Source organism: Bombina bombina, chromosome 4 (assembly GCF_027579735.1).
Source record: "Bombina bombina isolate aBomBom1 chromosome 4, aBomBom1.pri, whole genome shotgun sequence".
NCBI classification, from domain to species: domain Eukaryota; kingdom Metazoa; phylum Chordata; class Amphibia; order Anura; family Bombinatoridae; genus Bombina; species Bombina bombina.
In genome coordinates this window covers 965,028,040-965,054,212 of record NC_069502.1, presented here as the reverse complement: position 1 = coordinate 965,054,212, position 26,173 = coordinate 965,028,040, and the positions used below count along the sequence as shown (strand labels likewise).

General features: G+C 36.9%; 1 protein-coding gene across 3 annotated transcripts in view; it reads left to right on the top strand.

Moving 5' to 3' along the window:
* RRBP1 (ribosome binding protein 1) overlaps positions 1-14,689 on the top strand; it is a 176,425-nt gene extending 161,736 nt beyond the window's left edge. For all 3 annotated transcript variants that reach the window (XM_053711985.1, XM_053711984.1, XM_053711983.1), the window contains 5 exons: positions 713-796; positions 2,540-2,623; positions 4,254-4,322; positions 7,073-7,162; positions 14,224-14,689. In XM_053711985.1, the coding sequence (XP_053567960.1) occupies positions 713-796; positions 2,540-2,623; positions 4,254-4,322; positions 7,073-7,162; positions 14,224-14,262 (366 nt within the window). In that variant the 3' untranslated portion in view covers positions 14,263-14,689. The remainder of the gene's footprint in view (positions 1-712; positions 797-2,539; positions 2,624-4,253; positions 4,323-7,072; positions 7,163-14,223) is intronic.
* The last annotated feature ends 11,484 nt before the right edge of the window (positions 14,690-26,173 follow it).

The window sequence follows — 26,173 nt, the reverse complement described above, 5'->3', positions numbered from 1 at the left end:
CAGATATAGCATGCAAATTTAAGCAACTTTCTCATTTACTCCTATTGTCAAATTTTCTTCATTCTCTTAGTATCTTTATTTGAAAAAGCAGGAATGTAAGCATAGGGGCTGGCCCATTTTTGGTTCAGCGTCTGGGTACCGCTTTCTGATTGGTGTCTAAATGTAGTCACCAGTTAGCAAGCACTATCCAGGTGCTGAACCACAATTTGTCTGGCTCCTAAGCTTACATTCAAATAAAGATACCAAGAGAGTGAAAAAATTGATGATAGGATTAAATTTGAAAGTTGCTTAAAATCCCATGCTCTATCTGAATCATGAAAGTTTAATTTTGACTAGACTACCCCTTTAAGGGTTTTTCCATAAACTCGACAAATATCACATTTCCTTAATCCATTTACAATGTTTTCACAAATTTGCAGTTTGGGATTTTGTATTTCAAACCATTTAAACATTTATAATGTTCTGTTTATACCATGTGATAGTTAAATGTTGGCCTTAATAATCTAGTTCAGAAAAAAACTGAAAAATTACAATCATAATAAATATATATTCCATGTGTTATTTAAATAAAGTGAATCATTAGAGATTAAATGAATCGCCCCATTGCTATTAAATACCTGGTGTTACTTCCTTATTAAAAACATATAACAATAGATTTCTTTTTAGATTATCTGCTAATACAAAGATTGTAATTTTTTTTATTGCACAACAGTTACGACAGCTTTTATCAGAAACACAGAATCATCTGGAAGCCACCACAACAGAAGCACGGAAACAAAGCAAAGAGCTCTCACTGGTAACCGTTTTATCTTCAATAAGTCAATAAATCAGTGGCTTATTATGGTTTGGTTTAAATCAGGGATGGCCAACTGACAACCCAACGACTACATGTGGCTCTCTGTACTAGTTCTGGGGGAATAACCGAACTAACAATGTGGATCATAGTGTTCATGACCCCAGTTAAAAATGTGAAACTAAAAATGTGTGCTTTGGGCTGACCACAACTTACAAAAAGCTCTATGGAGGAAAGAACACCCAGAGGGTACCCTTACCTAACTCTAGCCCTGTGCATCTGGACATTTTTAGGAATCCTATTTAATAGCTATAAATGTATATGCTGCCTTTAAACTATGGATCTGTGGCCCCCATGTGTTAGGAAGTTGTCTCCCCCTGGTTTAAATATTCTACAGCTGAAATATATCGCTTTCTGTGCATATTTATTATGCAGTCAATATGTATATAACAGTTAATCATTGCAGAGGATTACTAAGAAATTTGACTTTTTTTCCCGTGCTTAAAGGGATAGAATGGCCGCAATTAGAATAGAACTTTAACTATTTTTGATATATACTTGTATTAGCTGGTAGGGTTGTTTTTATGTCAGCAGTGATGACTTAGTTTGCATCGTACAAGCCCCTGCAGATTCTCTGAGCAGACGTGCTATGGTGCATGGGACATGAGTGGCATATGTGAGGATGCTGCTAAAGGAATAATAACTTTTACTAGAAGTATGTTTGCTAATAAAAATATTTTGAGAAAAAAAACTTATATTCAACATTGAAATGTACTCATGCACATTTCAATTTTATCCATAATGTTCCTTTAGTATTGACCGGACAGGTAACTCCTGAAAAGTAACCTTTTTGCCTGATAGTATACTTAAATACTATGTTTCACCTCTGACTGATAACAAATGCTCCCAAAAGTTTATATCGTGGATAGGAACACACACCCAAGCATATATTGTAATAAAAATGTTTTTTTGGGGGGTTTGTTTTTTCCAGGACAGAACACCCTTTTATTAAAAAAAAATATATAAAAAAATGGTATTATACATTTGTACACACAATGCAATAATACAAAAAAAATTGTCACTTTAAAAATACTAATAATAATCACCCCACAAATTCTGCTTTAGTTTACGTTTTGATATTTTTTTTTATCTAATATTTACTTTTCTGCAAATTTAGTGACATATTCTAAAAGGTCAGTTTCATGATCCTTTAGTATTTTTTCAAATGGATTCTTTTATGTTTCACGTTTAACAATTAGATCCTGAAGCGTTTTTTTTTTTTGTATAGTTTCATATTCTGGTTTTCTCTTTTAATAAAATACAGTATTGGAGATCATCTCTTCGTAAATTGTCATGGATACGCAATGGAACAATATCTGTCTAGAATGTTTTCTTACTATGCGTTTGGCTCAGTTAACATTCTTTTGTATTGCTGGATAAAAACGTGGCAAACTAAATTATTTTAGCCTTTTTTTATTTTGCTGTGAGTACGCAAGCGATTCTCAAACTTTTTGAATTATAATGTTCAGATTGCTTTTGTACTTGATTTTCTATTATCAGATTGTGAGACTCCACAATTCATTATGTGTGGGAATATTCCCCTCCTGACCACTAGGAGGAGAATATTCCCACATTTGATGACTCAGACTCTCATCATCATGAAAGAAATTAATTTATCAGGTTAGCATAAATTTTTTGTTTTTTCTTGAAAACATTTTTTTTTGCAATTTTTTTTTTATTTTTCAGCTCAGGCAACAGCTAAGTGAGATGCAGAACCATGTACATGACCGGGAAGTAGCTGACCATCAAGCTAACCAAGAGGCTTTTGAAGTGAGCATTGACAATATACTTAGTACTAACATACGTAACATAAATATATAACCGTTTTACTTACAGTATACATTAATATTATTAATTGAAACCTTAAACGGACATTAAACATCTTGAGATTTTAATATAAAATGTTTAAATATATGTAGTACAAAAAAAACTTTGCAATATACTTTTGATTATTTATTTTGTCCCCTTTTCCTGTAATTCAATTCTAAAAAATGTGGGCTTTCTTATTTCTGTTTAAACAAGTGCAGACTCAAAAATTAACACTGCTATGTTCCACACAGTCCACGGTTGCATTCAGTCAATAGTAACACACACTCTTGAACCATTCATAACTGTACTTCAGCAGAGAAGAAAAACCTAGGTTACAACATGGTGGTGCCCAATGCTTTATGGTCGCAAGCGATGCATTTCATTTTTAAAAATGTTAACAACTAATATAATTTAAAAAATAAATAAAATACATGTATTATTCTTGAGATTTGTACATCATTTTGTATTTATGCATAATGAAGCAACTCTGCAGTACATTTTCATTATTTAGCCCCCTTTTCATGTCATTTAGCCATTTCTAATTATCAGAACTTGAAATCTACCTGGCTCACTTTTCAAGGGCCTGATGATCTTAACCTCTCTGCTCTGACGAGAAGCTTTTTAAAAAGGTTTTTTTTTTTTTTTTTTCTTGAGAGTTGTTTATCTCGCTTTGTAGAATTCTGGATGTGAAGGAGAGACACCTACAGTATATTACAAAATAATGCTCTAAAATAGCCCCTAAAGATTTCTCATCATGCTGGCAAAGTTTTGATGATCAGGCACGAACTCTGCTACATATCTTACCTTAATTGGCTTAAGCTGATGATAATGGCAAAAAAATGCATTCTATACTAACATTATGACAGTTGCTAGTCTTGTTGTCTGTGATGTTAATTTGTTTTAAAAACAGAATTGTCTTGTAATTGCAAGTTTTTTTTTTTTGTTTTTTTCTTTTAATTTTATTAATTTTTATTAAATCATGACATTGATTGAAACAGTATCATCACAGTCACTGATAAGAAAATGCATAACATAAGCTGTATCTAAGTTATTACTGTCACTGATACATGCAGTTGTTATTATCTGTAGTCTATATATAAGAAAAATACAAATAAGGGTAAGGTAAAGAGGGGGGTGTGTTGTTGGAGAAGCAATTGGTTGAAGAGGACCACAGATTCTCAGGCAGCTTTAATGGTTCTGTCAGATGGGCTGTGTTTGCTTGGTGTTCATGAGAAACAGTAGCAAGGTTTTTATAAGATATGTGCATTTGGATCCTTTGTGAGGATCCGAATACGGAAGTAGGTGACCTCTTGTGCTAGCTAGATTTATTCTTGTGAAAGATCACCTGTTAAAATCCATGCAAATCCAGATCTTAGTGTGGTGATCTTTCACAAGAATAAATCCAACTGCCGAATGGCACGAGCGACTGCATACTTCTGCTTTTCTGATTCTCAGGAAGGATCTGAATGCACATATCTAATGTTTATTGTCCTTTTTTTCCTCATAATAAAATAACATACCCATTGCAAAGCAGTAAACTTATATTAATCCAAATATTTTATTTCTGTTTTGTATTTTTTTCCCTCTGCAGATGGTACCATCACAGACAAATGCTGAAGAACAGCGAACAGAGCAAAACATTTCAGAAGAGTTAGGAGAGGTTAATAATTTAAAATTGTAAATTAACAATGTTATATATGAAGATTATTTTACCAATTAGTTCAAATTGTTTGACTATACATTTAGTCTGCATTTATCTTATTAATCAGACACAATTGGTTAGATCACTTTGCCCCCTCGATTTCATTCTATTTGAGTATGCTTGTGCTCAGTTCTGGTGTTTTTGGCTTCCTTAGTTTATAGTATTGTAGTCCCTTAAAACCGCCACTGTTGAGTTAAATTAAGCCACTTGATTTACAAACATGGTATGAGGAAAATCTTTTTTTTTTTCTTTTTTTATACTGTGTAAGATGCAAAAACCCTAAGAAATAGGTGTTTTAAAAGGAGTTTTCACTGGATTTCCATACATCTGCTCAGAAGCAAAATATACACAGTCATTGTAAAGTAAAACTTTACAGTTTATTGACAATGACTTAAACAAACCCAAATTAATCCCCTTCTTGCAGATCACTGTCTGCCACAGTCTCTCTCAAGACTTCCTAAAGGGACATAATACTCATATGCTTAATCACTTGAAAATGGTGAAGCAAAACTGTAAAAAGCTGAGATGAAATTATCACCTGAACATTTCTATGTAAAAAGGAAGACCTTTTACTTCAAAATTTCTTCAGATAACCAGAGTAAGTGCTCTGTGAACATTTATACTTCAGCTGCTGTCCAGCTGCAAGTTTAAAAAAAAAGGTCATCAGCAAGTGCTGAGGTCATGCTTTTGCTTTGCTATGATCTCATGAGATTCTACGGAAATCTTGCTAGCTTTCATAGTAAACGTCCTTAAACTAAATAGGAAAATGACTGCCTGCACATGCCAGATGCACACTCTCTTGCAAGTCATGGGACTAGCATTGTGATTGGCTGCTTAAAGTCTCTTTACAGTGGGGTGTGAATACTTAAAAAATGAAGATATTTTACCTCAAAATTTCCTATCTAGAGATGTTCAGGTGATACTTTCTAGTCATTGTTTTACAGCTATGCTGCATCAGTTTCAAGTGCTCCAACATTTGGGTGTCATGTCCCGTTAACACAACAAGAATCCCAACTAGCGGTGCAGAATCTGATGGGGAACACAGCCGTCCGCTTCCCAACAGAGCAACTCCCAATACAGCCTCAGGTCTGGCACTAAGAAACAGGAACAGTATATAGTGTAGAATGTATATGGGGAAAGGCACTATTGGAAAATGCTTGCAGAGTCTCCAGGTGTCAAAAATCCAAAATAATTGATTCCAAGCAAAGTAGAACATGAGCTCCAGTTAAAACATAGCAAAATAGTTCAATGCAACAAAATTGCTAAACGCGTTTCAGCATCAAGTTTGTCATTTCTCAAGAGCAAATATTTTTCAAAAAGAGCTATAGCTCAAAAGTGTTGTTCAATGTTATTGTATTGAACAGTATTACTATGTTTTACCTGGAGGTCATGCTGTACTTTGTTTTACTTGGAATAAATTATTTTTGCTTTTGGCACCTGGAGTATTTTCTATTAGTGCCTTTTCTCTGCATATTCATTCTCTACACTCTATAAATACGCTTCCTGTTTTAGTGCCATGCCTGGAGCTGTATTGGGAGTCGCTCCTTTGTGAATCTTCTTGAGAGAGTGGAAGTCTGTGTTCTCCAACACATACATACATACATACATACATACATACATACACACACATACATACACACACACACACACACACACACACATATACATGCGCGAAACGCATCAGGTGATCCTTGTGTTATCCACCTTGAACCTGGCAACTTCTGCTGAATAAACTTGTTTCCAAGCCTTGAGTCTCCGGTTTCCGACTTCTCCTTTTGGAACTTTGCTATATATATAATAATATATATACACACACACACACACACACATACACATATATATATATATATATATATTACGCAGGAGAGCACTCTCACTTCCAAATTGCAGACAGCCAGGGTGCTGGTAATATGTAGAATGCAAATAGCAAAAAGTGACTGGCACTCACTGGTCTTATATCAAAACACACTTTACTGTGACGTTTCGGAGATATAAAATCCCCTTCCTCAGACACACGTGTGTATACATGTGTGTGTGTATGTATATATATATATATATATATATATATATATATATACACACATATACACAGACACACACACAGTATACATCTGTTATTAAACACTTTTTCCTGTGATCGACACAGGATACAATTTAAAAAAGTTTCCAGGTTTTTTTTCTATTGTCCAGTTTGCTTTTTTCCCATACCTTGGTAGGTGACTGGAGCACTAAATGAAATGAAATAGTGCTGCCATCTAGTGTTCTTGCAAATGGATAACATTTTTGCAAAACTGCTGCCGTATAGTGCTCCAGACATGGGCAGACTCCCGAGCATATGTCCCTGCTTTTTAACTAAAGATACCAAAAGAACATTTGATAATAGAAATAAATTAGAAAGTTGTTTAAAATCACATGCTCTATCACAATAGAAAATGTTTGGGTTTTATATCCCTTTAAATGTTTTAACAATTATTTTGGCAAAATTTGCAGGCTTGCTATATAGGTATTTATTTATTAAAAAGCTGAGCTTCTACACTGATCAAGTGTTCACTGTGCAGCACCTTTTATAGAAAAAATGACAAATTGCACTTAATTCACTTAACCTTTGTATAAATATAGTAAGATTTAATTAAAATAAAAAAAACATTGGTAGAATATTTGCTCACTTTTTATAATTAATTGACACATTTGCTAATTTGCAATTGCAGAAATCAGTGAGCAGTTTGCAAGAAGAATTAGATAAGCTTAAAACATCAGAAGAAGTAACTTCTGGCACTGAGGAAGCCCAGCAGTTAAAGGTTGGTTGCATTTTATTTTTTTTCCAGATTATTAAACAACCCAACGGTGGTAATTAACTTTAACTAATATCAATAAATAGTTGTCATGACAGAAATGCAGCATGAAAAAAATGCTGATCATTTTTTTCAGTAAACATGGTTTATTTTTTTGTCTAAAACCCTATTTCTTTTACCTTTCAAACTATATAAACAATTTTGGAATTTTCTTTTTTTTACCATTTTTAAGGCTTTTTTTCCTCATTAGTTATGCTAACCCTCTCTCTTCATGGATAACCATTTCTGTCTTTTTGTGCTTCAGTCGTCAAACGTCTCAGAAAAACGCTGCAGCATTCAAAGGGACATTGTACTCATTTTCTATCAACCATTTGAAAGAGGGGCATCAAAAACAAATGTTTTTTAGCTTAAAAAAATGAAAAGGCTTTTCTAAATATAAATTGAAATTAAAATAGTTAATTAAAAGCTGTCCATTTCTGAATTTAAACTGATATGGCCATTTTAGTTGTGTACTCCTTCATACTAATGATCATTATCCGATAGGCAATTCCTGCTAATGCTTAAAGGCAGATGCTCATGTTCATTGGCTGATTGGTGCTATCTGCTCATGTTCATTGGCAGATAGGCACTTCCTGCTAATAATTATTGCTTGCTTTGTACCTATCTGTCAAAAAGCATGAGCAAAAATTACAAGTCAGCCAATAACCATTAGTAGGAGCTTAGAAGTTCACAGCACGTACAGCTGTATTATTTTTTTTTTTTACATAACCTCTGACAGATTTTACGGTTTTTTTTTTTGGTTTTTTTTCCCAGGTAAACAAAAATGTCAGTATGTTTTAGTCCTATTCATTAAAATTGAAAACAATTTTAGTACAGTGTCCCTTTACATTACTTGCTGTAAAATAATTATCTGTACTCACCTATAACAAAGACGTCTAGGGATTCCTTGTGTGCCATCCCTTTTTGGTATTAAATACTCCTAACTCCTCTTAACCACTAACCATATCCTTCAATAAAAAAAATTATTGTAGGAAAGGCTTGAAAAGGAAAAAAAACTAACACGGGACTTAGGCCAAGCAGCTACCAAACTGCTACAGCTTTTGAAGGCCTCTCAGGAACGGCTAACTAAGGAAAAAGAACATAATAAGCTGCTGAAAGACCAGCTTCAGGCGACGGTACTAATTTACTTTCCTCTTCAACTCATTTTTTAATTTCTTCATTATATCTGCAAAATAACAATCATTAACCACTAACCTATTCTGCAAATATCTGTGCTTTTTTGTCTATTTTTTCAGTGTCTGTCTCTTCCCTTAAATACTATATGAAAGGGGCAGTCCCTCTTAGGCCACTAAATTCGGTTTATTTTTATGATTTTAACAAGAGGTTGACTATTTTTTTTGGTAAATACTTTTATTTAATTAAAGGGACATTAAACACTAAATACATTTCATGTACCTCCTTCTAATCATGGGTGCTGCCTTTATGGAACCTAGGCTACACTGTAGGCAACCATATGGGAGTGGGTGTATGTGTGTATATATGTGTGTGTGTGTATGTATATATATATATATATGTGTATATATATATATATATATATATATATATATATATATATGTGTGTGGGTCGAACTGCAGACTTGTATGTATGTGTGTATATATATATATATATATGTGTGTGTGTGTGTGTGTGTGTGTGTGTGTATATGTATGTGTGTATATATATATATATGTATGTATGTGTATATATATATATATATATATATATATGTATGTATGTGTATATATATATATATATATATATATATATATAAAAAATTTTTTTAATAAAGTTACTGCATAAGGCAGTTATAAGTGGCTAGAGTTGGCTAGAAAAATTGTGTGTTTACTGTAATTATATATGTTTATAGACATATATATTTACAGGGAGTTCAGAATTATTAGGCAAATGAGTATTTTGACCACATCATCCTCTTTATGCATGTTGTCTTACTCCAAGCTGTATAGGCTCGAAAGCCTACTACCAATTAAGCATATTAGGTGATGTGCATCTCTGTAATGAGAAGGGGTGTGGTCTAATGACATCAACACCCTATATCAGGTGTGCATAATTATTAGGCAACTTCCTTTCCTTTGGCAAAATGGGTCAAAAGAAGGACTTGACAGGCTCAGAAAAGTCAAAAATAGTGAGATATCTTGCAGAGGGATGCAGCACTCTTAAAATTGCAAAGCTTCTGAAGCGTGATCATCGAACATTCAAGCGTTTCATTCAAAATAGTCAACAGGGTCGCAAGAGGCGTGTGGAAAAACCAAGGCGCAAAATAACTGCCCATGAACTGAGAAAAGTCAAGAGTGCAGCTGCCAAGATGCCACTTGCCACCAGTTTGGCCATATTTCAGAGCTGCAACATCACTGGAGTGCCCAAAAGCTCAAGGTGTGCAATACTCAGAGACATGGTCAAGGTAAGAAAGGCTGAAAGACGACCACCACTGAACAAGACACACAAGCTGAAACGTCAAGACTGGGCCAAGAAATATCTCAAGACTGATTTTTCTAAGGTTTTATGGACTGATGAAATGAGAGTGAGTCTTGATGGGCCAGATGGATGGGCCTGTGGCTGGATTGGTAAAGGGCAGAGAGCTCCAGTCCGACTCAGACGCCAGCAAGGTGGAGGTGGTGGAGTACTGGTTTGGGCTGGTATCATCAAAGATGAGCTTGTGGGGCCTTTTCGGGTTGAGGATGGAGTCAAGCTCAACTCCCAGTCCTACTGCCAGTTTCTGGAAGACACCTTCTTCAAGCAGTGGTACAGGAAGAAGTCTGCATCCTTCAAGAAAAACATGATTTTCATGCAGGACAATGCTCCATCACACGCGTCCAAGTACTCCACAGCGTGGCTGGCAAGAAAGGGTATAAAAGAATAAAATCTAATGACATGGCCTCCTTGTTCACCTGATCTGAACCCCATTGAGAACCTGTGGTCCATCATCAAATGTGAGATTTACAAGGAGGGAAAACAGTACACCTCTCTGAACAGTGTCTGGGAGGCTGTGGTTGCTGCTGCACGCAATGTTGATGGTGAACAGATCAAAACACTGACAGAATCCATGGATGGCAGGCTTTTGAGTGTCCTTGCAAAGAAAGGTGGCTATATTGGTCACTGATTTGTTTTTGTTTTGTTTTTGAATGTCAGAAATGTATATTTGTGAATGTTGAGATGTTATATTGGTTTCACTGGTAAAAATAAATAATTGAAATGGGTATATATTTGTTTTTTGTTAAGTTGCCTAATAATTATGCACAGTAATAGTCACCTGCACACACAGATATCCCCCTAAAATAGCTAAAACTAAAAACAAACTAAAAACTACTTCCAAAAATATTCAGCTTTGATATTGAGTTTTTTGGGTTCATTGAGAACATGGTTGTTGTTCAATAATAAAATTAATCCTCAAAAATACAACTTGCCTAATAATTCTGCACTCCCTGTATGTGTTTATATACATATATATTTATGTGTTTATATACATATATATTTATGTGTTTATATATATATATATATATATATATATATATATATATATATATATATATATATATATATATATTTAAAATTGATGTGCAATTTAGCACTCTCGCTGCGCTTAGGTTCTGTGCCGTGTATGACTGCATCAGAATGAGGCTCTTATTGGAGCCTACTCTCGTAAGCTCAGTGCTTCCATGCAATGCGAATATGAGGTCGAGTTTGCATTGCACCTAACTTGTGTGTTCACTGGTATTACAAAGTGGAGCGCAAATATTGCTTTAGCAAAAGCGTTATTTTGCTTTCCACTTATAATCTGGCCCATAATATATTATCACAATCCACAAAGGAAGACGGCACACTCTCCAAAGTGGGGCACGGAAAAGGGATTAGCCAGGTCCCAATGCCACTGTAGTAATTCAAAGATTTCCAGCCTCCAAATAGTAAAAAAACCTTTTCTTTCATGTAATTAGCAAGAGTCCATGAGCTAGTGACGTATGGGATATACATTCCTACCAGGAGGGGCAAAGTTTCCCAAACCTTAAAATGCCTATAAATACACCCCTCACCACACCCACAATTCAGTTTTACAAACTTTGCCTCCGATGGAGGTGGTGAAGTAAGTTTGTGCTAGATTCTACGTTGATATGCGCTCCGCAGCAAGTTGGAGCCCGGTTTTCCTCTCAGCGTGCAGTGAATGTCAGAGGGATGTGAGGAGAGTATTGCCTATTTGAATGCAGTGATCTCCTTCTACGGGGTCTATTTCATAGGTTCTCTGTTATCGGTCGTAGAGATTCATCTCTTACCTCCCTTTTCAGATCGACGATATACTCTTATATATACCATTACCTCTGCTGATTCTCGTTTCAGTACTGGTTTGGCTTTCTACAAACATGTAGATGAGTGTCCTGGGGTAAGTAAATCTTATTTTCTGTGACACTCTAAGCTATGGTTGGGCACTTTATTTATAAAGTTCTAAATATATGTATTCAAACATTTATTTGCCTTGACTCAGAATGTTCAACTTTCCTTATTTTTCAGACAGTCAGTTTCATATTTGGGATAATGCATTTGAATTAATCATTTTTTCTTACCTTCAATTTGACTCTTTTTTTCCTGTGGGCTGTTAGGCTCGCGGGGGCTGAAAATGCTTCATTTTATTGCGTCATTCTTGGCGCGGACTTTTTTGGCGCAAAAATTATTTTCCGTTTCCGGCGTCATACGTGTCGCCGGAAGTTGCGTCATTTTTTGACGTTATTTTGCGCCAAAAATGTAGGCGTTCCGGATGTGGCGTCATTTTTGGCGCCAAAAGCATTTAGGCGCCAAATAATGTGGGCGTCTTATTTGGCGCTAAAAAATAAGGGCGTCGCTTTTGTCTCCACATTATTTAAATCTTATTTTTTCATTGCTTCTGGTTGCTAGAAGCTTGTTCTTTGGCATTTTTTCCCATTCCTGAAACTGTCATTTAAGGAATTTGATCAATTTTGCTTTATATGTTGTTTTTTCTCTTACATATTGCAAGATGTCTCACGTTGCATCTGAGTCAGAAGATACTACAGGAAAATCGCTGTCTAGTGCTGGAGCTACCAAGCTAAGTGTATCTGCTATAATTTTTGGTATCTGTTTCTCCAGCTGTTGTTTGTATTGCATGTCATGACAAACTTATTAATGCAGATAAAATTTCCTTTAGTACTGTTACATTACATACTGTGGAGTTTGAACGCTTGATTCTTGGTCAAAGAGGTTTCTCTGACTCTGTGATTGATACTATGTGACAGGCTCGTAAATCTGTATCTAGAGAGATATATTATAGAGTCTGGAAGACTTATATTTCTTCAGGATGGTTTAGATAAAGGTTTGTCCGCAAGTTTCTTGAAAGACAAATCTCTGCTCTTTCTGTTCTTTTTCACAGAAGGATTGCTAATCTTCCTGATATTCATTGTTTTGTACAACCTTTGGTTCGTATAAAACTTGTCATTAAGTCAATTTCTCCTCCTTGGAGTTTGAATTTGGTTCTGGGGGCTCTTCAAGCTCCTCCTTTTGAACCCATGCATTCTTTGGTCGTTATATTACTTTCTTGGAAAGTTTTGTTTCTTTTGGCCATCTCTTCTGCCAGAAGAGTCTCTGAATTATCTACTCTTTTTTGTGAGACTCCTTTTCTGATTTTGCATCAGGATAAGGCGGTGCTGCAAACTTCTTTTGAATTTTTTACCTAAGGTTGTGAATTCTAACAACATTAGTAGAGAAATTGTGGTTCCTTCATTATGTCCTAATCCTATGAATTCTAAGGAGAAGTCATTGCATTCTTTGGATGCTGTTAGAGCTTTGTAATATTATGTTGAAGCTACTAAGTCTTTCCGAAAGACTTCTAGTCTATTTGTCATCTTTTCCGGTTCTAGAAAAGACCAGAAAGCTTCTGCCATTTCTTTGGCATCTTGGTTGAAATCTTTATTCCATCATGCCTATGTTGAGTCGGGTAACACTCCGCCTCAAAGGATTACAGCTCATTCTACTAGGTTAGTTTCTACTTCCTGGGCGTTTAAGAATGAAGCTTCGGTTGATCAGATTTGCAAAACAGCAACTTGGTCCTCTTTGCATACTTTTACTAAATTCTACCATTTTGATGTGTTTTCTTCTTCTGAAGCAGTTTTTGGTAGAAACGTACTTCAGGCAGTGGTTTCAGTTTGAATCTTCTGCTTATGTTTTTTCATTAAAATTTTATTCTGGGTGTGGATTATTTTCAGCAGGAATTGGCTGTCTTTATTTTATCCCTCCCTCTCTAGTGACTCTTGTGTGGAAAGATCCACATCTTGGGTAATCATTATCCCATACGTCACTAGCTCATGGACTCTTGCTAATTACATGAAAGAAAACATAATTTATGTAAGAACTTACCTGATAAATTCATTTCTTTCATATTAGCAAGAGTCCATGAGGCCCGCCCTTTTTTTGTGGTGGTTTTGATTTTTTTGTATAAAGCACAATTATTCCAATTCCTTATTTTATATGCTTTCGCACTTTTTTCTTATCACCCCACTTCTTGGCTATTCGTTAAACTGAATTGTGGGTGTGGTGAGGGGTGTATTTATAGGCATTTTAAGGTTTGGGAAACTTTGCCCCTCCTGGTAGGAATGTATATCCCATATGTCACTAGCTCATGGACTCTTGCTAATATGAAAGAAATGAATTTATCAGGTAAGTTCTTACATAAATTATGTTTTATTAGCTCAAACAGGGTCCATAGTAAAGCAACAACACTTCAAACCAGCAATTGGTTCTTAGTCATAATATATTATGCCTTTCTCCAGTTTTATCATTCTGCTTATAACAATATAAATCCTTTAATGTGTTGACAGATTTAGAAATCAACTTTAGGGGGCTGCCCTTTTTAGCGTTTTGTTCTTTTTGTTTGCACTAAGTAAAAATTCGTCCACTTCTGCCAGCAGTTGTCAGTTTGCTGTATTCAATTCCATTTGTTTGTATAGCTGCTATAAACGTACAATATTTACATTTATTTGCTATTTGATCTTTTTTGTTCGTTTTCTTGCAGGGAGAAGAAAACGATGCAAACAGTGGAACATCTGTTTGATAATGGAAAATAATTACTTCTACCAAAATGCCTTAAAACATTCCTTTCTCAAGAAACAAATAGTAATAATGTTTTAGTGAGCCAAAAATACTTCAGAAGTTGAAATAAGCAGTAATGTAATGAACAAGTTTTTTTGTTACTCTGAACAAACTACATTCCATTAACACTGACTGTGTCAGTATGCCAAACCTACACATCTACCTTATGAGTAACAGAAATCCTGGATGATTTAAAAAGGGAAAGACTGTGTACTTTGTACACGAATCAGTGCAATTTCTTTTATTTTGTTTTTGAAGTGAAAGATGTCTGAACGAAAACTGGACAGTGAATATGAAGTGGATGGTCTACATACTGTAACTGGTCTCCAGTATAAAATCATGTAAATTGTTGGATGCCTAAATGCCATTAAAATAATGATGTAGCCAAATATATTTGTTTTGTGTTTCTGGTGTTAAAAGTGCTGTATTGAACCATACATTTTCACACATAATTAGTCTCAATTTAAAGGGAATTTGTATTGCAAAACGTATATATTCTGAATTGTCAAGTCTGAACCTGCAGGTTTATGTGTTTAACCCCCTGCAAAAACTGCTGGTCCTGAGTGTAGGTACAGACGGTGATTGTCTGGGTCATGGGACTGTCAATGATGAATGGCTTACCAGCCACGTCTGCTCTAGCCCAGTAGTTCTCTGCTGCTTCCAAGCTGGACATATAGTCATTTAGTGCTAAAATTACATTCTCTAGCAAATTAGAGCATTTTATTTTGCTATTACAATGTCCCTTTTAAAGGAATAGTCTAGTCAAAATTAAACGTTCATGATTTAGAAAGATCAGGCAATATTAAGTAACTTTCTAATATACTCCTATTATCAATTTTTCTTTGTTACCTTGGTATCTTTATTTGAAAAAAAAGTAAGCATAGGGGAAGGCCCATTTTTGTTTCAGCACTTGGGTAGCACTTTCTGATTGGTGTCTAAATGTATCCATCAATCAGCAAACACTACCCATGTGCTGACCCAAAAATGGGACGGCTCCTATGCTTACTTTTTTGCTTTTTCAAATAAAGATACAAAGAGAACAAAGAAAAAAGGATAAGAGTAAATACGAAAATTGCTTAAAATTCCATGCTCTGAGTCATGAAAGTTTAATTTTGACTAGACTATTCCTTTAAATTATGGCATTAAAGGAACATTAAACACTTTGAGCTGGCAATATAAAATGATAAACTGTATATATGAGAACAATTCTGCAATATATTTTCATTATTTATTTTGTCCCCTATTCCTGTAATTCCATTCTGAAATTGTGAGCTTTTCAGTTCCTGCTAGAAATGGAAGTGCAGAACACGGTTATATTCCACACAGCCATTGGCTGCACACTCTAGTGACCTATTTATAACTGTCTCTAATTGGCCACAGCAGAGAAGGTAACCCAAGTTACAACATGGCAGCTCCCATTGTTTTATAGACACTAAAACTTTACACTTATTTTGTCAATATTTAAACAGCTATTTAAACTATAAACAATACATCTACATGTTATTCTCAGACTAATCTTTTCTTTGAATGCATCATTCTATCTTGTATGCATTTAGGCCTAGATTTGGAGTTCGGCGGTAGCCGTCAAAACCAGCGTTAGAGGCTCCTAACGCTGGTTTTGGCCGCCCGCTGGTATTTGGAGTCAGTGATTAAAGGGTCTAACGCTCACTTTTCAGCCGCGACTTTTCCATACCGCAGATCCCCCTACGCCATTTGCGTAGCCTATCTTTTCAATGGGATCTTTCTAACGCTGGTATTTAGAGTCGTTTCTGAAGTGAGCGTTAGAGCTCTAACGACAAGATTCCAGCCGCCTGAAAATAGCAGGAGTTAAGAGCTTTCTGGCTAACGCCGGTTCATAAAGCTCTTAACTACTGTACCCTAAAGTACACTAACACCCATAAACTACCTATGTACCCCTAAACCGAGGTCCCCCCACACCGCCGCCACTCGATTAAAATTTTTAACCCCTAATCTGCCGACCGCCACCTACGTTATACTTATGTACCCCTAATCTGCTGCCCCTAACCCCGCCGACCCCTGTATTACATTTATTAACCCCTAACCTGCCCCCCACAACGTCGCCGCCAGCTACTTAAAATAATTAACCCCTAATCTTCCGACCGCAAAGCGCCGCCACCTACGTTATCCCTATGTACCCCTAATCTGCTACCCCTAACACCGCCGACCCCTATATTATATTTATTAACCCCTAATCTGCCCCCCTCAACGTCACCGACACCTGCCTACACTTATTAACCCCTAATCTGCCGAGCGGACCTGAGCGCTACTATAATAAAGTTATTAACCCCTAACCCGCCTCACTAACCCTATCATAAATAGTATTAACCCCTAATCTTCCCTCCCTAACATCGCCAACACCTAACTTCAATTATTAACCCCTAATCTGACGACCGGAGCTCACCGCTATTCTAATAAATTGATTAACCCCTAAAGCTAAGTCTAACCCTAACACTAACACCCCCCTAAGTTAAATATAATTTAAATCTAACGAAATAAATTAACTCTTATTAAATAACTTATTCCTATTTAAAGCTAAATACTTACCTGTAAAATAAATCCTAATATAGCTACAATATAAATTATAATTATATTATAGCTATTTTAGGATTAATATTTATTTTACAGGCAACTTTGTAATTATTTTAACCAGGTACAATAGCTATTAAATAGTTAAGAACTATTTAATAGTTACCTAGTTAAAATAATAACAAATTTACCTGTAAAATAAATCCTAACCTAAGATATAATTAAACCTAACACTACCCTATCAATAAATTAATTAAATAAACTACCTACAATTACCTACAATTAACCTAACACTACACTATCAATAAATTAATTAAACACAATTGCTATCAATAAATACAATTAAATAAACTAGCTAAAGTACAAAAAATAAAAAAGAACTAAGTTACAAAAAATAATAAAATATTTACAAACATAAGAAAAATAATACAACAATTTTAAAATAATTACACCTACTCTAAGCCCCCTAATAAAATAACAAAGCCCCCCAAAATAAAAAATTCCCTACCCTATTCTAAATTAAAAAAGTTACAAGCTCTTTTACCTTACCAGCCCTGAACAGGGCCCTTTGCGGGGCATGCCCCAAGGATTTCAGCTCTTTTGCCTGTAAAAAAAAAACATTACAACCCACCACCCACATACCCCTAATCTAACCCAAACCCCCCTTAAATAAACCTAACACTAAGCCCCTGAAGATCTTCCTACCTTGTCTTCACCATACCAGGTTCACCGATCCGTCCTGGCTCCAACATCTTCATCCAACCCAAGCGGGGGTTGGCGATCCATCATCCGGTGCTGAAGAGGTCCAGAAGAGGCTCCAAAGTCTTCCTCCTATCTGGCAAGAAGAGGACATCCGGACCGGCAAACATCTTCTCCAAGCGGCATCTTCAATCTTCTTCCATCCGGTGCGGAGCGGGTCCATCTTGAAGCAGGCGACGCGGATCCATCCTCTTCTTCCGTTGTCTCCCGACGAATGACGGTTCCTTTAAGGGACGTCATCCAAGATGGCGTCCCTCGAATTCCGATTGGCTGATAGGATTCTATCAGCCAATCGGAATTAAGGTAGGAATTTTCTGATTGGCTGATGGAATCAGCCAATCAGAATCAAGTTCAATCCGATTGGCTGATCCAATCAGCCAATCAGATTGAGCTTGCATTCTATTGGCTGATCGGAACAGCCAATAGAATGCGAGCTCAATCTGATTGGCTGATTGGATCAGCCAATCGGATTGAACTTGATTCTGATTGGCTGATTCCATCAGCCAATCAGAAAATTCCTACCTTAATTCCGATTGGCTGATAGAATCCTATCAGCCAATCGGAATTCGAGGGACGCCATCTTGGATGACGTCCCTTAAAGGAACCGTCATTCGTCGGGAGACAACGGAAGAAGAGGATGGATCCGCGTCGCCTGCTTCAAGATGGACCCGCTCCGCACCGGATGGAAGAAGATTGAAGATGCCGCTTGGAGAAGATGTTTGCCGGTCCGGATGTCCTCTTCTTGCCGGATAGGAGGAAGACTTTGGAGCCTCTTCTGGACCTCTTCAGCACCGGATGATGGATCGCCAACCCCCGCTTGGGTTGGGTGAAGATGTTGGAGCCAGGACGGATCGGTGAACCTGGTATGGTGAAGACAAGGTAGGAAGATCTTCAGGGGCTTAGTGTTAGGTTTATTTAAGGGGGGTTTGGGTTAGATTAGGGGTATGTGGGTGGTGGGTTGTAATGTTGGGGGGGGTATGGTATGTTTTTTTTTTACAGGCAAAAGAGCTGAAATCCTTGGGGCATGCCCCGCAAAGGGCCCTGTTCAGGGCTGGTAAGGTAAAAGAGCTTGTAACTTTTTTAATTTAGAATAGGGTAGGGAATTTTTTATTTTGGGGGGCTTTGTTATTTTATTAGGGGGCTTAGAGTAGGTGTAATTATTTTAAAATTGTTGTATTATTTTTCTTATGTTTGTAAATATTTTATTATTTTTTGTAACTTAGTTCTTTTTTATTTTTTGTACTTTAGCTAGTTTATTTAATTGTATTTATTTGTAGCAATTGTGTTTAATTAATTTATTGATAGTGTAGTGTTAGGTTAATTGTAGGTAATTGTAGGTAGTTTATTTAATTAATTTATTGATAGGGTAGTGTTAGGTTTAATTATATCTTAGGTTAGGATTTATTTTACAGGTAAATTTGTTATTATTTTAACTAGGTAACTATTAAATAGTTCTTAACTATTTAATAGCTATTGTACCTGGTTAAAATAATTACAAAGTTGCCTGTAAAATAAATATTAATCCTAAAATAGCTATAATATAATTATAATTTATATTGTAGCTATATTAGGATTTATTTTACAGGTAAGTATTTAGCTTTAAATAGGAATAAGTTATTTAATAAGAGTTAATTTATTTCGTTAGATTTAAATTATATTTAACTTAGGGGGGTGTTAGTATTAGGGTTAGACTTAGCTTTAGGGGTTAATACATTTATTATAGTAGCGGTGAGGTCCGCTCGGCAGATTAGGAGTTAATAAGTGTAGGCAGGTGTCGGCGACGTTGAGGGGGGCAGATTAGGGGTTAATAAATATAATATAGGGGTCGGCGATGTTAGGGCAGCAGATTAGGGGTACATAGGGATAACGTAGGTTGCGGCGGTTTACGGAGCGGCAGATTAGGGGTTAAAAAAAATATGCAGGGGTCAGCGATAGCGGGGGCGGCAGATTAGGGGTTAATAAGTGTAAGGTTAGGGGTGTTTAGACTCGGGGTACATGTTAGGGTGTTAGGTGCAGACGTAGGAAGTGTTTCCCCATAGGAAACAATGGGGCTGCGTTAGGAGCTGAACGCTGCTTTTTTGCAGGTGTTAGGTTTTTTTTCAGCTCAAACAGCCCCATTGTTTCCTATGGGAGAATCGTGCACGAGCACGTTTTTGAGGCCGGCCGCGTCCGTAAGCAACTCTGGTATCGAGAGTTGCATTTGCGGTAAAAATGCTCTACGCTCCTTTTTTGGAGCCTAACGCAGCATTTGATTAAACTCTCGATACCAGAGTTAAATTTATGGTGCGGCCAGAAAAAAGCCCGCGGAGCGTTAACAGCCCTTTTACCGCCGAACTCCAAATCTAGGCCTTAGTGTTTAATGTCCCTTTAAAGAAGGAGAGTTTAAAAAAAAAAACCTCTACATGAATAAAATCATACAAAATAAATCACTGTAAACAGCACAGCACTGGTATAATGAACTCCTCCATTTTTTTTAAAACCAATTTTAGCAGCAAAATTGAGAGGCATTGTGAACCTCATTTACACAGAATCCCCTGCTCTAGCAGATACCTTTATACTGATGTTTCTTTAGAAAAAAAGCAGATTAGATATGTTTTCTATCACACAAGATTACAGGTTGCTTTTTGTTGTGGCATGGCTTTTGGTTTAAATATCTGCTCTACATATGAATATAATTTAGGATTCTTTAATAACTAATTTAAAACTCTAGTAAAGACAAAATACAGTCTGCACTGATGATGCAGAGATACTGCACAGTTCTACACACAAGTACCAGATGAGAATTTCTTACTCCAAAAAGACCCCTTTTAAATATATTTTGGATTTGGGAAGTCCTTTATGAGATCTAAACTTTTGAAAATGATTGCAGCATAACTTAATTTCAACTAAATCATTTTTTACCCTTTCCCGACTTTACATATATATAAAGTTACTTATTTTAGAATAAATGCTTTGGAAGACTATGGAAATAAAAGGCAGTTGAATGACAATGTAATGCCTAAGTAACCAAAAAGTTAGGTACAATTTTGTTTTACAGTTATTTTAGTGGGGTCACTATACATTTTCCCCATCCTCCTAGTTTGCAAGAGCATATCACATATTACAAATTTATAGAAACTAACGGCTAGATTACGAGTTTTGCCGTATGAGTAAAAAAGCAGCGTTAAGGCTCATATTGCTGCTTTTTCACTACCCCTGCTATTACGAGTCTTGTAGGTACAGCTGTCCCGCACACTTTTTTTGGCCATACCGCAAATTAACTTACGCAATTTTCATAAAGTCTTTTTTCAATGGGACTTTCATAGCGCCGATATAACAACCTTTTTTTTTTTTTTTTTTTGGCCAAAAAGTGAGCGGTACAGCCTATCCCGCAAAATTCGTAACGCATTCTAAAGTCAGTAGTTATGAGTTTTACACTACAAAGCTGTAGCATAAAACTCATAACTAAAGTGCTAAATAGTACACTAACACCCATAAACTACCTATTAACCCCTAAACCGAGGCCCTCCCACATCGCAAACACTAAAATAAAATTATTAACCCCTATTCTGCCGCTCCGGACAATGCCACCACTAGAATAAACATATTAACCCCTAAACTGCCACACTCCCGCCTCGCAAACACTAGTTAAATATTAACCCCTAATCTGCTTTCCCTAACATTGCCGCAACCTACATTAGTTATTAACCCCTAATCTGCCGCCCCCCAACGTCGCCGCCACCACTATACTAAATTTATTAACCCCTAAACCTAAGTCTAACCCTAACACCCCCTAACTTTAATATAATTAAAATAAATCTAAATAAAACTTACTATCATTACCTAAATAATGCCTATTTAAAACTAAATACTTACCTGTAAAATAAACCCTAAGAATTCTATCAGCCAATTGGAATTAAGGTTGAAAAACTCCTAGGATTGAGCTCGCAGTCTAATGGCTGTTCCAATCAGTCAAATTTTTTTTTCAACCTTAATTCCGATTGGCTGACAGAATTCTATCAGCCAATCGGAATCTAAGGGACGCCATCTTGGATGACGTCACTTAAAGGAACCTTCATTCGTCGGGAGTCTTTGGAAGAAGAGGATGCTCTGCGCCGGATGTCTTGAAGATGTACCCGCTCCGCGCCAGATGGATGAAGATACAAGATGCCGCCTGGATGAAGACTTCTGCCCGTCTGGAGGACCATTTCTCCCGGCTTGGATGAAGACTTCTCCCGGCTTCGTTGAGGACTTCTTGCCGCTTTGTTGAGGACTTCTCTCGGCTTTGTTGAGAATGGATGTCGGCTCTTCAAAACTGTAAGTGGATCTTCAGGGGTTAGTGTTACGTTTTTTTTAAGGGTTTATTGGGTAGGTTTTAGTTTTAGATTAGGGTTTGGGCAGCAATAGAGCTAAATGCCCTTTTAAGGGCAATGCCCATCCAAATGCCCTTTTCAGGGCAATGGGGAGCTTAGGTTTTTTTAGTTAGGGTTTTATTTGGGGGGTTGGATGTGTGGGTGGTGGGTTTTACTGTTGGGGGGGTTGTTTGTATTTTTTTTTTACAGGTAAAAGAGCTGATTTTTTTGGGGCAATGCCCCGCAAAAGGCCCTTTTAAGGGATATTGGTAGTTTAGGTTTTTTTTTATTTTGGTGGGGCTTTTTATATTTTGATAGGGCTATTAGATTAGGTATAATTAGTTTAAATATCTTGTAATTTGTTTTTTATTTTGTGTAATTTAGTGGGGGTTTTTTGTATGTATTTGTATTTAATTTAGGTAATTATATTTAATTTAGGTCATTTTATTTAATTGTAGTGTAAGGTTAGGTGTTAGTGTAAGACAGGTTAGGTTTTATTTTACAGGTAAATTTGTATTTATTTTAGCTAGGTAGTTACTAAATAGTTAATAACTATTTACTAACTTTTCTACCTAGTTAAAATAAATACAAACCTGTAAAATAAAAATAAAACCTAAGTTAGATACAATGTAACTATTAGTTACTGTATATTGTAGCTAGCTTAGGGTTTATTTTACAGGTATTTCGTTTAAAATAGGAATTATTTAGTTATTAATAGTAGGTTTTCTTTAGATTTATTTTAATTATATTTAAAGGGACATTAAACACTTTGAGATGGTAATATAAAATGATAAATTGTATATAATAAAACAACTCTGCAATATTCTTTCATTATTTATTTTGTCCTCTTTGCCTGTAATTCCATTCTGAAAATATGAGCTTTTCAGTTCCTGTTAGAAATGGAAGTGCAGAACACTGTTAAATCCAGCACAACCATTGGCTGCGCACTCTAGTGACCTATTTATAATGGTCCCTAATTGGCCACAGCAGAGAAGGTAACACAAGTTACAACATGGCAGCTCCCAGTGTTTTATAGACACTAAAACTTTACACTTATTTTGTCACTTTTTAAACAACTAATGAAACTTTAAAAAATACATCTACATGTTAGTTATGGACTAATCTTTTCTTTGAATGCATTATTCTTTCTAGCGTATATTTAGTGTTTAATGTCCCTTTAAGTTAGTGGGAGTGAGTGTTCGGGTTAGACTTAGGTTTAGGGGTTAATAAATTTAGTATAGTGGCGGTGACGTTGGGGGCGGCAGATTAGGGGTTAATAAATGTAGGTAGGTGTTGGTGATGTTGGGGGCAGCAGTCTAGGGTTAAATAAGTATAATGTAGGTGCCGGCGATGTCCGGATCGGGAGATTACGGGTTAATAAGTATAATGTAAGTGGCGGCGATGTCGGGGGCAGCAGATTAGGGGTTAATAAGTGTAAGATTAGGCGTGTTTAGACTCGGGTTTATGTTAGGGTGTTAGGTGTAAACATAATTTTAGTTTCCCCATAGGAATCAATGGGGCTGCGTTACGGAGCTTTACGCTCCTTTATTGCAGGTGTTAGGCTTTTTTTTCAGCTGGCTCTCCCCATTGATGTCTATGGGCAAATCGTGCACGAGCACGTACAACTAGCTCACCGCTGACTTAATCAGCGCTGGTATTGGAGTGCGGTATGGAGCACAATTTTGCTCTACGCTCACTTCTTGCCTAATAACGCCGGGTTTAGGAAAACCTGTAATACCAGCGCTGTAGGTAAGTGAGCGGTGACAATAAAGTGCAAGTTAGCAACGCACCCCTTATAACGCAAAACTCGTAATCTAGCCATTGACTCTTTTCATTTCTGAGTGTTATTACAAATCAATGCCTGGTTGCATACCCCTTCTGTATCCCTGTCCATTGGTTGCAAATATGACGTAAAATTATTAGTCATGCCAGTGGCAGCAGATTTCTCAGTGCCTAGGCCAGCACAAAAACTAAATACTAATAAATGCAGTTAAATTTTTTTAAATTGCATGCAGATGCCAACCCATTTAAACAGAGATTTTTTTTAAGGAAGAAAGATCTATCATCCTGCATTTGCAGCTTTTGTGGTGTTGTTGTGCAGGGTTGCGTAAGTGAGCCTTTCCATTTAGAAAGGAGGATGAAAAAAAATCCCAAAAGTCATTGAATCCAGGATACTAAAATTTTACTTCTGAGTTAGTGATTGGGTTAATAACTGTTTGTGCATCCTACTATGTCACAGACTAAGAAGACACACAAACTGCACATTTCCTCTCCAATACACTATCCTATAGTGTGACGTAACCATAGTCTGAAAAACACCAGTTGATGGTACACACTGCATATGATAATCTAGGTAACCTCATTAGCCTCTATTTCTGAAGATCCAATATCTGCTTTGAAGCGCCGTCGACTGCAGGCTTGGACGAGCGAGCCTAGAGTTAAAGTGAATATAAACTTGAGCGTACTCGCTCAAGTCATAGGATAGAATTAAAAAAATTAGTGAGACTTTCATTCATCAAATTGGTAATATATCCTGATCTTCTGTGATTTTTACCTTTTTAATACTGTAATAATAATCCTCAAAAAACCTTCCCTTGATCCTACCTCCCCATCCAACTACCACCCTATTTCCCTCCTCCCTATTGCATCAAAGCTTCTTGAAAACTAGCTTATGCATGCCTATCCCATTTCCTTACAATAAACTCCCTCCTTGACCCATTGCAATCTGGATTTCGTCCCCATCACTCCACAGAAACAGCAATTGCTAAAGTTACCAACGACCTACTTACAGCAAAATCAAAAGGCCACTTCTCTCTGCTTATTCTCCTTGATCTGTCCGCAGCCTTTGACACTGTTGACCACCCTCTCTTGCTCCAAACCCTCCAATCCTTCGGCATAAGTGACACAGCCCTCTCGTGGCTCTCTTCCTACCTGTCAAACCGTACCTTTAGTGTAGCCTTCTCTGGGGCCTCCTCTGCCCCGTCACCACTTTCTGTCGGAGTACCGCAAGGCTCTGTCCTCCGTCCCCTTCTCTTAATCTACACGTCATCACTAGGTTCCCTAATAAAGTCCCACGGTTTACAATATCATTTGTATGCCGATGACACCCAAATCTACTTCTCTGCACCAGACCTTTCTCCTTCCTTGCTAACCCGTGTCACTAACTGTCTTTCTCACATCTCCAACTGGATGTCCTCTCACTACCTCAAGCTAAATCTCTCCAAAACTGAGCTCTTTATTTTCCCCCCTTCTTCAAAACTCTCCACCCCCAATCTCTCTATAACTGTCAACAACTCCATTACCCCTACCCCGCATGCCCGATGTCTCAGGGTCACATTTGACTCAGATCTTTCTTTCACTCCTCACATTCAGTCTTTGGCTAAAGCCTGCCGCTTCCACCTTAAAAACATCTCTAAAATTAGACACTTCCTTACACAAGACAAAACTAAGATTTTAATTCACTCTCTCATCCTCTCCCTTCTCGATTACTGCAACTCTGTCCTGTCTGGTCTACCCACCTACCGCCTAGCTCCTTTACAATCCTTAATGAATGCCTCTGCCAGACTCATCTTCCTTACAAGTCGCTCTTCATCTGCTGCACCTCTCTGCCAATCTCTTCACTGGCTTCCTCTTGCCTCTAGGATCAAATACAAAATTCGCACTCTGACATACAAAGCCCCTCAACTGCACTGCTCCCCCCTATATCTCAGACCTTGTCTCCAGATACTCTCCCTCCCGTCCCCTTTGCTCTGCTCATGACCTCCTACTCTCCTCCTCTCTTGTCACCTCATCACACTCCCGTTAACAGGACTTCTCCAGACTGGCTCCCATCTTGTGGAACTCTCTGCCTCGCTCCACAAGACTCTTCTAGTTTTAAAAGCTTCAAGTGCTCCCTAAAGAATCTACTGTTCAGGGATGCATACAACCTATGCTAACCTTTCTTTATACCAGTTCCTCTCCTCCATTGCTATCCCCTGAACCCCCTTAGCATGTAAGATTGAGTCCAGCTGTTTGTTGATCACCTTCTCAAGAGCTGACTACAACAGTGCAACTCTTGGCAGGGCCCTCTACCCATTTGATCCCTATAACTCCGCCTTTGTTAATAGCGCTGCGGAATCTGTTGGCGCTCTACAAATAACCGATAATAATAATAATACTGTAACAATAAGCACACTTCCTCCACCCGCCATATTGCTCAATTGATTGACAGATGACAAATCTGCAATCCACTAATTG